Genomic DNA, 12747 nt, shown 5'->3' with positions numbered 1-12747 from the left:
ACTAAAATGTAAAATTGATTGTTATGATGGCAACACAAATCTGTGAATACATATACTAAAAGCCATTATACACTTTAAATTGGTGACTTGTATGACATGTAAATCATGTCAATAATGCTGTTTAAAACAAAACAAAACAAAACAAAACAAAAAAAACCCGAAGAACTGTGCCAGACACAAGGGTACCAACCTGCTCTCAAAGAACTTAATACTGTGGCAGAGCCATAAACATGTTTATATTAAAAAGTTATGTGCTAAGGTACAGACGTGTATGAAGAGTTATGTGAGCACAAAGTAGGGCATCTGAACCCGGCTGGAGAATCTGGAGATGTTTCCATTTGGTGGAAAATGATGCCTGAGCTGAATCTTGAAGGAAAACAAAAGTTAGCCAGGTGAAGTCAAGTGGAACAAAGACCAGCAAAGACAGGTTTGTGTTGAACAAAGGAACTGGGAGAAGTACTAGGAGTAATCTGATGTTTCTAATACGGCAAAGTACGAGGAGAGTGCCGAGCCCATCGCAAAGAAGCTTGGATAATAACAATAATAAATTCCTAAGTGAACTATTAGTTACACCTTTAAAAAAAACAAAACAGGTCGCCCCGCTTCGCCCCAGCTCTGCACAGGTACGACAAGCAAGCGAGTACCGCGAGGCGGAACGGATTTTGCGGGAGATGGGGGCACGTTTCCGGAACGGACCGGGGAAAGGAAGTGTGTTACTTTATGGAGGGCACCCACTCCCGGCTTCCGCGGGGATGGTGCAGGGTGCTTCGTGTCACTGCTTCCCCGGCCTGGCCTGGGTCTCCGGTGAAGGGCGGAGGTAGCCGCAGGCGCGGGACCTGCTTGTTTCTCTGGCGGACACCACGGGCTGACCGTGGTCGCTGCTCTTTGGCTGCTCTTGCTGACCTTGGCCCAGGGTCGGAGCCGATGGCGTCTTGGGCCGCTGTCAGCCTAAGCAGAGTTCCTGCCCGGTGCTTGTGGGCGCAAGGCCCTGGTGTCCGGGCGGCTCTTCCGTCCACCCTCGCGGCCTCCCAGCCTGACCCCACGGGCTGCAACCCCGCTCCGGGCAGGACGCTGCACCTCAGCGCGGCGGTCCCCGCAGGGCACAACAAGTGGTCCAAAGTCCGGCATATCAAGGGTCCCAAGGACGCCGAAAGGAGTCGCATCTTCTCCAAACTCTGTTTGAGCATCCGCCTGGCGGTTAAAGGTAAGAACCTGACGGTCGTCCGCTGCTGTCCTCTCCGCGCCCAAAGCCTCGCTTGCCTCTCAGAGCTAAACCAGAGCCAACCCCGATCCTTGGTCCTTCATATTCTTTTCTTTTCCTAATACTCACCGTTGCCCACTTTATAAACGTTCAAAACACCTCCCTACACTGTAGGTCTCCACTCACCTTTCCAGATGCTGAGCGTATGCCTGCTTGTCACAGAGTTGCTCTTAGGATGATAATGGTGAAAGTAACTTCATTCTAGAGTGTAGCTGGGTACTTCTTAGAAACAGACCCCAAGGGTAAGGTCACTCGTGTGTCTTTTCAGTAGAGACAAATCAAACCCTCTAGTCCCCTCTGGTAGCACATAGGTTGTGTGGCAGGGGCATTGAGTAAAGCTGTTAGTTGCCCAGACTCAGTTTGCTTTGTTAGGGTTTCCTAAGACACATTTTCTTCGAAGGTAAGTTTGCAACCATGGTTTTTTCCAACTGTGTAGCCACTGTAGAAAGGCTTTTTTTGTTTGTTTGTTTTTGTATTTAGTGTCAGATACCTGTAGGAGTGGAGAACAAGTCCTGTAAAAATCATGGACTTCGGAGTCAAGAAGACTTGGTTTCTGTCACTTACTAACTGTATGACTTTGAGCAAATGGCTTAACCTTGATGAGTTTCAGTTTTCTTTCTTTCTTTTTTTAAATGTTTATTTTTGAGGGAGAGAGAGAGAGAGAGCAAGCAGAGGAGGGACAGAGAGAGGGAGACACGGAATCTGAAGCAGGCTCCAGGCTCTGAGCTGTCAGCACAGAGCCTGACGTAGGGCTCGAACTCATAAATGATGAGATCATGACCTGAGCTGGAGTCGGACACTTAACCAACTGAGCCACCCAGGTTCCCCGAGTTTCAGTTTTCTAATCTAAAACAGGGATAGTGCCTACCTTGAGGTCATTTCTGGTGCATAATAGGCACTCAGTAAATATAAGTTTACCCCTAGAACTCATGCCTGATATTTCTCTTTGCTTTCTTTTCTTCTAAAATCTTGATACTGAGTTAGATAACAGTATTGAATGTTTGTTATATGCACTGGTAATACAAGATAATGAGATATAGTCCCTACTCTTAGAGACAGCGTGATTACATGCTGTCGTGTGAATGTTTCAATAATTACAAAATAGTGGTGTCAGAGCAAGAGGTATTAATAAGTCCAGGAAATGTTGGTACCATTTTCATTTCTTACCCGATTCAAAGTGGTGTTCACTGAAACCTAGCAGGAAGATATCCGCCCTTAAAGAGTGAATTAGAACCTTCTTTTCCAAAATACCTTTCTGTATTCAAATGCTGAATTAATGTTCTAAATGAACTGAGAGCTAAGTGGCGACCTGCTGCTCTTCTGGCTGGAGGTGGGTAAAGTGGCAAAAATCCCTTCTTTCCCCCTGGCTGTAATGCAGTGTTTTCACTCACTCTTTTCTCTCTATCTCAGAAGGAGGCCCCAACCCTGAACTCAACAGCAGTCTGGCCAACATCTTAGAGGTGTGTCGCAGCAAGCACATGCCCAAGTCAACGATTGATGCATCACTGAAAATGGGGGTGTGTCCTCACTTTGACATTTTCTTATTGATCACAGCCCCTCCAGGGCCCATGTCTGGAAGGCCACTAAACACTCAAATTATCAGAGAGAAGAGTAGCATTGTGGTCGATACCCTCAATACAGAGCCTTCTGGTGCCTCTGTGTCCTTGGACATTGGTTGTGGGAGCATAATCAGGAACAGGATGAATAGACAATGTACAGAAGCATATGGCCTAGGGACCTAGGACTGCTTAGCCAAGTTTGTGAGGAGATGAGAGAGAAAGAAGGGACACAGTGTGGGGAATATTAGATTGAGAAAAGGTTTGTTTTTCAGATATTTATGCCCTAAAGGAGAAGAGCCAGTAGAAAGAGAGACAGGGGCAATAGTGATGGTGGGAGGGGCAAGGATGTAGAGCCCAGTTATGTGAATTGTCTTTGAGCCCAGGTGAGAGGACACCTCTTCCTCTGGGACAAGTAGGAAGGATTTGAGGAATGATAATCATCTTAATAGCCAATAATTATTGAGTGCTTACTCTTGGCCAAACACTTTGATAGGAACTTTGTATGCGTTATCTCACTGAATCAGCAAAACAACCTTAAGTGGAAACCGGGAAACAGAAAGATTAGGTGACCAAGTCACACAGAAAATGACAGACTTGAAACCAGACAGACTCTAGAGCCTGTTCTTTAACCATTTATAAACACTGCCCTCATGTGGGCTGTGGAAGGAAGAAATTGTCATTTGGGAGTTCCTGGAAAGGCAGCAGGGCAGGGTGCTTGGAGAGAGTCGTGAAAGTTGAATGTGCAGGCAAAGGATAAATGGAGGTGGCATGGAAGGTCCAGATGAGATTGATTGGTCATTAGACTTCTGATGAATTGTTTGAATTTTGTGGCCCTGCTATTTTCAGTGGTTCTTATGATAGGGCCCAGGTGTGCTATTTCCTGAAGCAGTACTCAGCACCCCAGGGGAGACTTCACTGATGGGTTTCATGCGGGGTGGGCATAGGAGGAGGAGTCTTGGTGGGAGTTGGGGGGGGGGGGGTTGGGGGGGTTGGGGGGGTGGGTGTGTTAGATGTGAGATTCAGCTGGGACAGGGAGGAAATGAAACTGGGAGATGGCTGACTGATTGTTCAGGGACCAGAGAAACAGACTCCCTTCCCAGTAAGGGGTTATACTTTCAGTTACCTCAAAAGTTGGTCCCAAGGGCCACCTCTCAGAGGTGGGGGACAACAATAAAGACTTGAGAGTCTGAGCTCTACTCCAGAGAGCCCCTCCCATGGAGTTGTTATCTGTGTTCTGGGCTGGGATGCAGGAGGGAACTGGGAAACAGGAAAATGTGCTCATGTTGTTTATTGCAGAAAACCAAGGATGTTTATTTGCTGTATGAGGGCCGAGGCCCTGGTGGCTCTTCCCTGCTCATTGAGGCATTATCCAACAGTGGCTCCAAGTGCCATTCAGACATCAGACATATCCTGAACAAGAACGGGTAGGTATATGTCTAGGGAAAGTGGAAGGCTATGAAGCCTTAAAGTTCCAATTCTTTGCAAGGAAAATACTGTTGTTCTTGGCGGTGTTTCAAGTTTTAAGCACACTTCATCCTTAGCATAATCCAGGTGGGATCATTTCTTCTCCCTTGTTTCGTTCTGTACTAGGCAGGATCCAGAAGACTTGTTCATTAGATGTAGAAGGGGCTCTTTGACCTATTTTTCCTTATGTGTAGCCATATAATGTCCAGGTCTTAAAATGTACCACCGAGACTGGAATCTTAAAAGATGAGCAAAGTTTTTGCATCCACTAAACTCCAATCAGGGCAGAAAGTAGGGGATGGAGATATGTTTGGATTATTCCCTTGCCAGGTCGTAGCTACATCTTCTCCTTCAGAAGTATGTATGTCTATACTCCGAAGGCTGGGTGGGAAATAAGAGTATTAGAATGCAGTGCTATGTGGAGGCTGAGTCTAAAGGCATTCGGTCTGGCGCATTTCCTTTCCTTTTAGGGGAATGATGGCTGATGGAGCTCGCCACTCCTTTGACAAAAAGGGGGTGATCGTGGTTGGAGTGGAGGACCGAGAGAAGAAAGCTGTGAACCTAGAGCGTGCCCTGGAGATGGCAATTGAAGCAGGAGCTGAAGATGTCAAGGAAACTGAAGACGAAGAGGAAAAGAACATTTTTAAAGTGAGTATGAAGACTTAGTGTTTGGTGGACTTCTGAGAGGGTCCTAATAGATGCGTTAAGGCATGCCTCTCTCGGTTTCTTCTTTTGTGCCCTGGGGTACAGGTGACATAAAGAGTTCACACATTGCACAAACATGTATTAAGTGAATACTGGAAAGGGCTTACTGAGGACTTTGAGAAGGATTCAGAACTCTGAAAACTATATCTCTGCTCGTAAAGAACTTAAATCTGGTGATTCATAATAGTAATTGCATTCAGGTTTTGCAGAGTTCTGACTGGCCTTACCCTGTTACCTCCTGACTCCTCACCTGACTTTCCTTTGTCCCTAGTTTATTTGTGATGCCTCTTCACTGCATCAAGTGAGGAAGAAGCTGGACTCGCTGGGCTTGTGTTCTGTGTCCTGTTCGCTAGAATTCATCCCCAACACAAAGGTGCGGCTCGCTGACCCCGACCTGGAGCAGGCTGCCCTTCTCATCCAGGCTCTTGGCAACCACGAGGATGTGATCCAGGTCTATGACAACATTGAGTAACAAGGCTGTATGTGCCCATGAGGTCCTTCCTAGGCAACTGGCAGCCCTTTCTGGAGCACAGGCTTTTGCAGCGTACTCTGAGACTGAAGCAGATTGGAGACCTAGCAGCTTAGGAGACACAAAACCAAGACCTGCAGCCCTTTGAGGCCAAGGGGATCACTACATCTCTGTGGGGCCTCTTTGTCAGTTCTGCTGATGTCTCATAGCCCTCCTGGATGCAGGGTGGAAACAGCCAGCTAATCAGACTCTGATCTCAGGGAAGGATAGGTGCCCTGAGGACCCATGTACTATAAACTACTTTCTTTTTTTTTTAAGAGAGAGAGGGAGAATGCCTGAGCAAGGTAGAGGGGCAGAGGGAGAGAGAATCTCAAGCAGGCTCCACGCTCAGCATGGAGCCTGACACAGGGCTCAGTCCCACAAATGACCTGAGCCGAAATCAAGAGCCAGATAATCAACTGAGCCACCCAGGCACCTCGGAAACTACTCTTAAATAAGGTGATTGAAAAAATAAAAAAATAAGGTGATTGATGTGGGTTGCTGCACTGCTATTGTGTGGGTCTTCTGTTTTCCTGGGTTTTCGTCCAGCTGTTGGAACCCTCTTGACTTCCTTTGACATCTATGGGTTTAGTTCCACTACTCCAGAACTTTTTTTTTTTAATTGACCAAAGAAATGTAGCTCTCTTTGGGTACTACTCTGTGCTCTAATGCTGGTTTAATGGCCTAAACCTGTCACTGATCCTGCAAATAGTATTTGTCAAACACCTGTGTACCAAGACCTGTACTTACCAGGAGTACAGGCTATTTATTTGGTGCCCTGAGTTAGATCCTGCCCTAAGGCATAAGACCTCAGAGGTCAGACACAGGACTTCTGTCTGCTGGAGCTATCCTAGGGCAGTGTGAGCTGCTGTGCCTGCATCCTTGTTCTCTTCAGGTGGCCTCTGTGCCCTGCTTCTGCCAGAGAGCTTAAGGTTCTAACCCAGTAGGATACCCAAGTGCCAATAATAAGGGACTCCCAGGCCCTGCTTTGCCCAGCCTTCCATGTGTTCTGAGATTGGTCAGAGTGGACCTGTGAGCAGATTGGACCGCTCTCAGGAAAGGCTATGCCATGCTGGTTTTGAAACTTGCTTGATCCCCAGAACACCCACCCTGGCTCCTTTTCATCCCTGCTGCTAAATGATGGGGCACTGGGAACTGGAGAGGAAATGAGAATAGAAGGAAGGGTGAAGGACTGAGTCAGAGCCTGACAGCTGGGGAATAGGACCCTTTGTACATTATGCTCTTCAGAGTCACTTTTGGGTTAGAGAGACCAAGAGTGCCAATCACCTGTGCTGGAGCCCATCAAGCATGTCAGGCCTGGAGTAGCTTTTTGATCCCTATTATTCACCTACTCAAGTTTTTTAAGCCAGTTCTGAACTCAGTAATTTTTCTGAAGCAGCCTCAGGTAAATGAGGAAAAGAAGAAAAACCAATTTGGCTATAAATAATAACTTCCTCCTTCTAGGAAAGGATTCCTAATTCCATCATGACTTCAGCAGTTGGAGAGCAAGGGCAAGGGGGAGGAAAACCAATGAATAAACCATGAAAATGCCAAAGCATATGCTCTTATACCTCATTTCATAATCATGATACTACCTGGAATTTTGTTTGTATAGGAGATAACTCATCCAAATATCTGCTGAACACATCATTAAAATAGTGTAACTTAAAGTTGAAGTGCTGCTTTGTAATTTATAAGATGATTCTTTCATATGTTATTTATTTGATTTTCACAGCAAACCTATAAAATAATGAGGCCAAGTATTTTATGCACAAATGGTCTCATACCAAGCAGGTGAGAATAGGTCTAATACTACATTTTCTATTGATAGACCTTGGTTTGTAAAATAGCTCTGTTTTGTAAACTTTGAATATAATTATAATTTGGAGGAATGTGATAATTTCTGATATGAGACATCTGCACCAGGAAAGCCATCTCTGGAAGGGAACTTGGCTACTCATGTGAACATTCCTCTAATCTAATAGGTAGGATTTGTTAATAATTTTTGTGTAACCAATTTCTTCCAGCAAGGCATACTAGATGGCTCTGCACTGACCCCTGGTGGTGCCCCACAGTCTTTCCTGAGGTTAATATGGAAGAGGCAGAAATGAAACCTTATTTGGACCTGTTCTGCTTCTAAGTCTGCTAGAGCCCTTTAGCTACATAGGTTAAGTAGTTAAATAACTATTTAACTGAATAGTTAATTAGAGAGGGTAGGAGTTATTCTTCTAAAACTTATTTTTCAAAGAATATTTTAGGTCAGAAAATGTTTACAATATAATGTCAAGTGGAAAACAAAGATGTGAAAAACTGTATAGTATGGTCCAAATTTTAAAATCTAGTCATATCTATGTATGAACTTAAAAAAAAAACAGAAGGAAGTGTATCAAAATCTCAAAACTGGTTATCTCTGAATGGTGATGTTATCACTGAGTTTTATTTTCTATAATCATATATTTTACCAGGGGAAACATTTTTTCAAAAGAAAACTCGTCACATTATTGTCCAACTAGGGAGACCACATGTGAGAGGCCAGGAGTCAGGCATACCTTAAAGTCAGAAGAATGAGGTCTGGTCCTGGCTTGCCTTTACCTTGTCTTTGGTCATTGTCTTAGCAACACAAAATCATTCAACACCTCGCAGCTGGCTTGGGCTCACTTTCAAGTGACCTTTTAGTGGGATGGGAGTATTGGTGGCCAGTTCTGTCCATAGCCTTGACTCTTAAAAGAAGTGTTCATGTGCTTTGTAGCTGCCTTCACTCTGCCAGAGGCCCCAGCTGAATCAAATAGGAACCATGAAGGCTTTGCCTCCAGCCGACAATAGAAAAACCATGAGTTACTGAGTTATTTTTTTTTCTTTTTTTTATTCTCTGAAACTTATAGTACAACAGTCAGTATAACTTCACACTGGAAGAAATCGCAACTTGTAGACTTTTACAAGTCCCCTGGACTCCTCTGGAGACGTTCTGAGGAGGAAATAAATGTGCCAGTAGGTCTGACAAAAGAGAATGTTATGATAGATGCTATATTAGTCTTGACTGAAATCGCTTTCTCTCCTGATGCTACCCCCGGACACTGAACAGGATAGTAGTTTTTACTTTTTCCTCTTTTTATCTTTCTTTTGACTATGCCAAAAAGGTAACATTGGGTTTTTTTTTGAATAAGTGAACCTCAAATGGGGGACTTCCCTACCCCCTTACTTGTAAGATACCACCAACATTAACAATCTACTCTTTATTATTCTACTCATTGGAACTGATCTGCTGGGGAATAAATTTTAACTCTTCCAGTTGCCAGCAACCTTGGACAAGAACTTCACCTCTTTGTACCTGTTTCTTCATGTATAAAATGTGGATAATAGTATCTATCTCTTAGGGCTATTTTGAGAATTAAGTAAGTTAATATATGTTAAGCACTTAAGACAGTGCCTGGCAATAGTAAGTGCTCAATAAATGTTGGCCTCCTCCCCCCCCCCCACTAAATATGAATGAACATTTTTTTAAAACTGAAATGTGATTGCCCTCTACATTTCAGCCTTATAAACTATTTTTGTTTTTGTTTTTGTTTTTCACTTCACAATATATCCTGGATGTTGCAATCAACATTACTTACTTTTGCTCATTTGCAAAGGGTTCCTTTGGATAAATTTATAGAAATGGAATTTCAAAATGGAAAAGCAGTTTTTCTCTATAAGTTAATGTCAATAATAAAATATCATGGTTGTAAAAATCTTCTATGAGGTATACATCAATCCTTAACAATGCAGATAAAGTGTTTGAACTGGTAACCTGAATATATTCTACTTTACCTCTGAATTAAAAGAATTTTCAGAAAATCAGGTGGTAGTTTTGTTTTCTTTTTTTTTTTTTTATACCAAATTCATTGAACTATCCCAAAGAGCATTCATTTGTGTTTATTGTTCCCTATCTTGTGTTCAAGTGTCCCTCTGCTCTTGAAAGAAAAAAAAGGAAAGTAGTAATGCAGCTTGTATATGACAGGGCTGCCTGAGGCCCTGAGCTCTAGGGGCAGGTCGTGATCCTTGAAGTCAGGTATGGTTCAGGTATTTAATCAGGGGCATCTACTCAGTGTAAAACCAGGGTAACAGACTTGAGAAGATATGACACAGATGGGAGGCTTCACATGGGGAAAATGAGTGAGGAGAGAATATAGAAAGAAAAGATACATAACATACTTGTGGAGGCTACAACTACTGACCTCCCCATTTGAGGTTCACTTACTCATTCAAAAAAATGTTTGTTTGTTTTTTTAATGAACTATGAAAGATTCTAGGCATACCAATTTGAATGACAGCTTCTGTCTCTGTGCCTACTTCCTTTAAAGCCAATTACAACAGAGTGGGACAGGTGCTTTGATGAAGAAAGTACTAGGTGCTCTGGTACCCAGAATTGTAATTGTCTGGAAGGGCTTTCTGGAGGGAGTGATGTTCAGGCTTAGTTCTTTCCTGGAAGAATGAGGATGGAGGCAAAAGTGGAGGAGAAGAGTGTTCAAAACAAAATAGCACATGCAGAGGAAAAGAGGCAAAACAAACTGCCAGTGGTCAGTGTGGCCAGAACATATGATGAGGTTGGCAGAGGTAGGAAATGGGAAAACTTGTGGCTGGAGAGGCATAGCCTGGGTCCTGAAGGGCCTTCTTAACTACATTCATATATTCGACTTATCCTAAGGGCAATAGGAAAAAACTTAAAATTTTTAAGCACAGCGTGACAAGATCAGGTGTCCATTTTAAAAAGATCACCCTTTGACATAAGTAGATACTGTTACATTAGGTTTCAATTGGGATGGTGGAGCTGAGGATGGGCGAGGAGTGGACAGATTGGTAACATGGTCAAGATTAGCTGAAGGGGGGAAGGAAATGGTGAGGAAGAGTTCTCCAAGGTAGAGAACTCAACTTGGAGTAGAGAACCTAACTTGGGAAACTGAAAATGGCAGAAGAAATACAGAACTATGGAGGAAAATAATGAACTCAGTTTGAACCTGTAGAATTTGAGGTGCCTTTGAGAGGCTAATGGATGTTTGGGAGCTCAGAAGAAAGTCTGATATGGTAACTTCAGCGTGGGAATGTTTGAGATGGCTGGTTAAGGTACAGACAATGGAAAATAAGCCCTCAAAGAAAGCTCTTGCTAGAAAGAAAGACAATCAGAAGGCTCTTTTTTTCAGCCAAGTACTTATGTGGTTGTACTATAGTTCTCTACCATGTGCAAGGCAGTATTCTAAGTGCTGGTGATGGGGCAGTGAACAGGACAAAATCTGTGCTCCTGCGTAGCTTATGTTCATTGTAATTAAAGGAAAGACAAGTAAATGTAATTTTTAAAAAGGTGTTTATTTATTTTGAGAGAGAGTGTGCTTGCACACGCAAGTTGGGGAGGGGCAGAGAGAGGGAGAGAGAGAGAGCTCTGTTGGCACAGAGCTTGACACGGGGCTCGATCCCATGAACTGTGAGATTGCAACCTGAGCTGAAACTGAGAGCCCAACGCTTAACTCTCTGAGCCACCCAGGCACCCTGTAAATACATACTTTTAGACACAGACACTGAAGAAAAATAAGGCAAAATATGGGGATAAAGAATGATGGAGAGGAGAGAGGCTCTTTTTGAATGGGGTGGTTAGAAACTCAGAAGAGTTGACAGTTTGAGTGAAGACCTGAATAAAATGTAGGAATTAGCCATGGGAACACCTTGTGGGGGAGGGGGGATGGCGGAGAGCATTCCAGGTAGAAATGGCAAGTGCAAAGTTCCTGAACTTGACAGGTTCAAAATAGGGTAAGAAGGCCAGTGTGGCTAGGAGAGAGGTCATGGGAGAGAAGTAGAGATGAGGCAAGAGAGAATGGCAGGGCCAGCTCCTACTAAGCCTGAAAGGCCATGGCAAAGAGTTTGGGTTTTATTATAAGTGTGATGGAAAGCCATTGGAGGGTTAACAGCAGGGCAATGACATGATCTGAATTACATTTTGCAAGGATTGCTCTGGCTGCTGTGTGGAGAATCATTTTTTGGGTGGCCACAGAGGAAACAGGTGATGGGTTAGGAGGCTAAGGCAGTCATCCAAGGGTTAGGAGGCTAAGGCAGTCATCCAACAGAGGGTGGTGGCTTGAACCAAGGCTGTAGTGGTGAGAAGTGGATTGGATTCAGATACATTTTGAAACAATAGGTGAGAAACTTGCTGAAGGATGATTAGATGTAGGGGTAGGGAAAGAGTAAAACCAAGGAAGACTCCTCCTAGGTTTGTATTTTCACAATTGGGAAAACAGAGGAGAGGGGGTGTTTGGTGGGGAGGGGGAAAGGATAAAGAGTTTGGTGTGAAACTTGTGAAATTGGAGATGTGTTTTAGACTTTCCAAGAGAAGCTGCTGAATAAACCTTCCAACACAGGCAATAGAGTACTAACCAGATTTCCACTCGCATGGTTGTCTTTTTTTTTTTTTTTTTTTTTTATCTCCCAGGTCAGTACAATTAAGGGTCAGATATGAGCCTCAGACCGGTATATTGAGACCTCTAGCACTGGCTTATTACACACATTCTCAACAGGGTGATACTCCAGTGAGGTAAAAAATGATTCGTAAGGGATGAGAAAAACCTTAGATAATACAATGGTATGTGGCCTTCAAAGCTCAACCCTACTTGACAAAATGTTATTCCTTAGTATTTAATTTCTCCCATTAGAATTTACATTTATTTAGGGTTGCCTGGGTGGTTCAGTCAGTTGGGTGTTCGACTTTGGCTCAGGTCATGATCTCATGGTTTGGGAGTTGGAGCCCTGTGTCAGGCTCTGTGCTGACAGCTCGGAACCTGGAGCCTGCTTTGGATTCTGTGTCTCCTTCTCTCTCTGCCCCTCCCCTGCTCACACTCCTGTCTGTGTCTCAAAAATAAATAAACGTTAAAAAAAATTTACATTTAATTAATTCAAAATTTTCTCCTTGTGAGGTGATCATGAAAAAGCAGTTGAGAAACACTGACCTGGCTCAGTAGAAGAACATGACCTTTGGGTGGCAGACAGACTGGGTATGAATTCTGGCTCTCCTACCCAGACATGGTACTTAAACTTCTCTGAGCTTCACTTTCATCATTTAAATGCCAATAGTATTGTTTACCTCAGAGTTATTGGAAAGATAAAATGAGACGATGTGCCTGGCATATAATAGATGACATAATTATAAATTTTCTTTCCCCTTTGCTCTTTCTCCCCTCCCTAGGAAAGAGATTATTATAGTTAAGGAAGTACAATAAACTGAATAGGGA

The 12747-nt window shown here is 43.6% G+C and overlaps 1 protein-coding gene across 2 annotated transcripts; it reads left to right on the top strand.

The window, feature by feature from the left end:
- Window positions 1-711: 711 nt before the first annotated feature.
- Window positions 712-9334, top strand: LOC109277109 (translational activator of cytochrome c oxidase 1). Of its 2 annotated transcripts, none has more exons than XM_019466596.2 (5): window positions 712-1204; window positions 2672-2721; window positions 4117-4244; window positions 4755-4932; window positions 5261-9334. In XM_019466596.2, exons 1-5 carry the CDS (start codon window positions 721-723, stop codon window positions 5459-5461), a joined length of 1041 nt encoding a protein of 346 aa, XP_019322141.2. In that variant the 5' UTR covers window positions 712-720; the 3' UTR covers window positions 5462-9334. The 2 variants fall into 2 exon arrangements, with proteins under 2 accessions (XP_019322141.2, XP_019322139.2); XM_019466594.2 differs by having other exon boundaries at window positions 714-1204; window positions 2672-2778.
- Window positions 9335-12747: the final 3413 nt, after the last annotated feature.

Source organism: Panthera pardus, unplaced genomic scaffold (genome assembly GCF_024362965.1).
Source record: "Panthera pardus isolate Hobbes unplaced genomic scaffold, ASM2436296v1 HiC_scaffold_3, whole genome shotgun sequence".
In the NCBI taxonomy this organism is placed as follows: domain Eukaryota; kingdom Metazoa; phylum Chordata; class Mammalia; order Carnivora; family Felidae; genus Panthera; species Panthera pardus.
The sequence above is the reverse complement of the archived record's forward strand: the minus strand, read 5'-3'. Positions and strand labels throughout refer to the sequence as shown.

Bases quoted from the DNA above. Each gene is read 5' to 3' on its own strand.
- LOC109277109 (XM_019466594.2), top strand. From the start codon at position 721: ATGGAGGGCACCCACTCCCGGCTTCCGCGGGGATGGTGCAGGGTGCTT. The intron at 2,779-4,116 runs GTGTGTCCTCAC...TGTTTATTGCAG, and splicing joins ATGCATCACTGAAAATGGGG to AAAACCAAGGATGTTTATTT. The intron at 4,933-5,260 runs GTGAGTATGAAG...CTTTGTCCCTAG, and splicing joins AGGAAAAGAACATTTTTAAA to TTTATTTGTGATGCCTCTTC.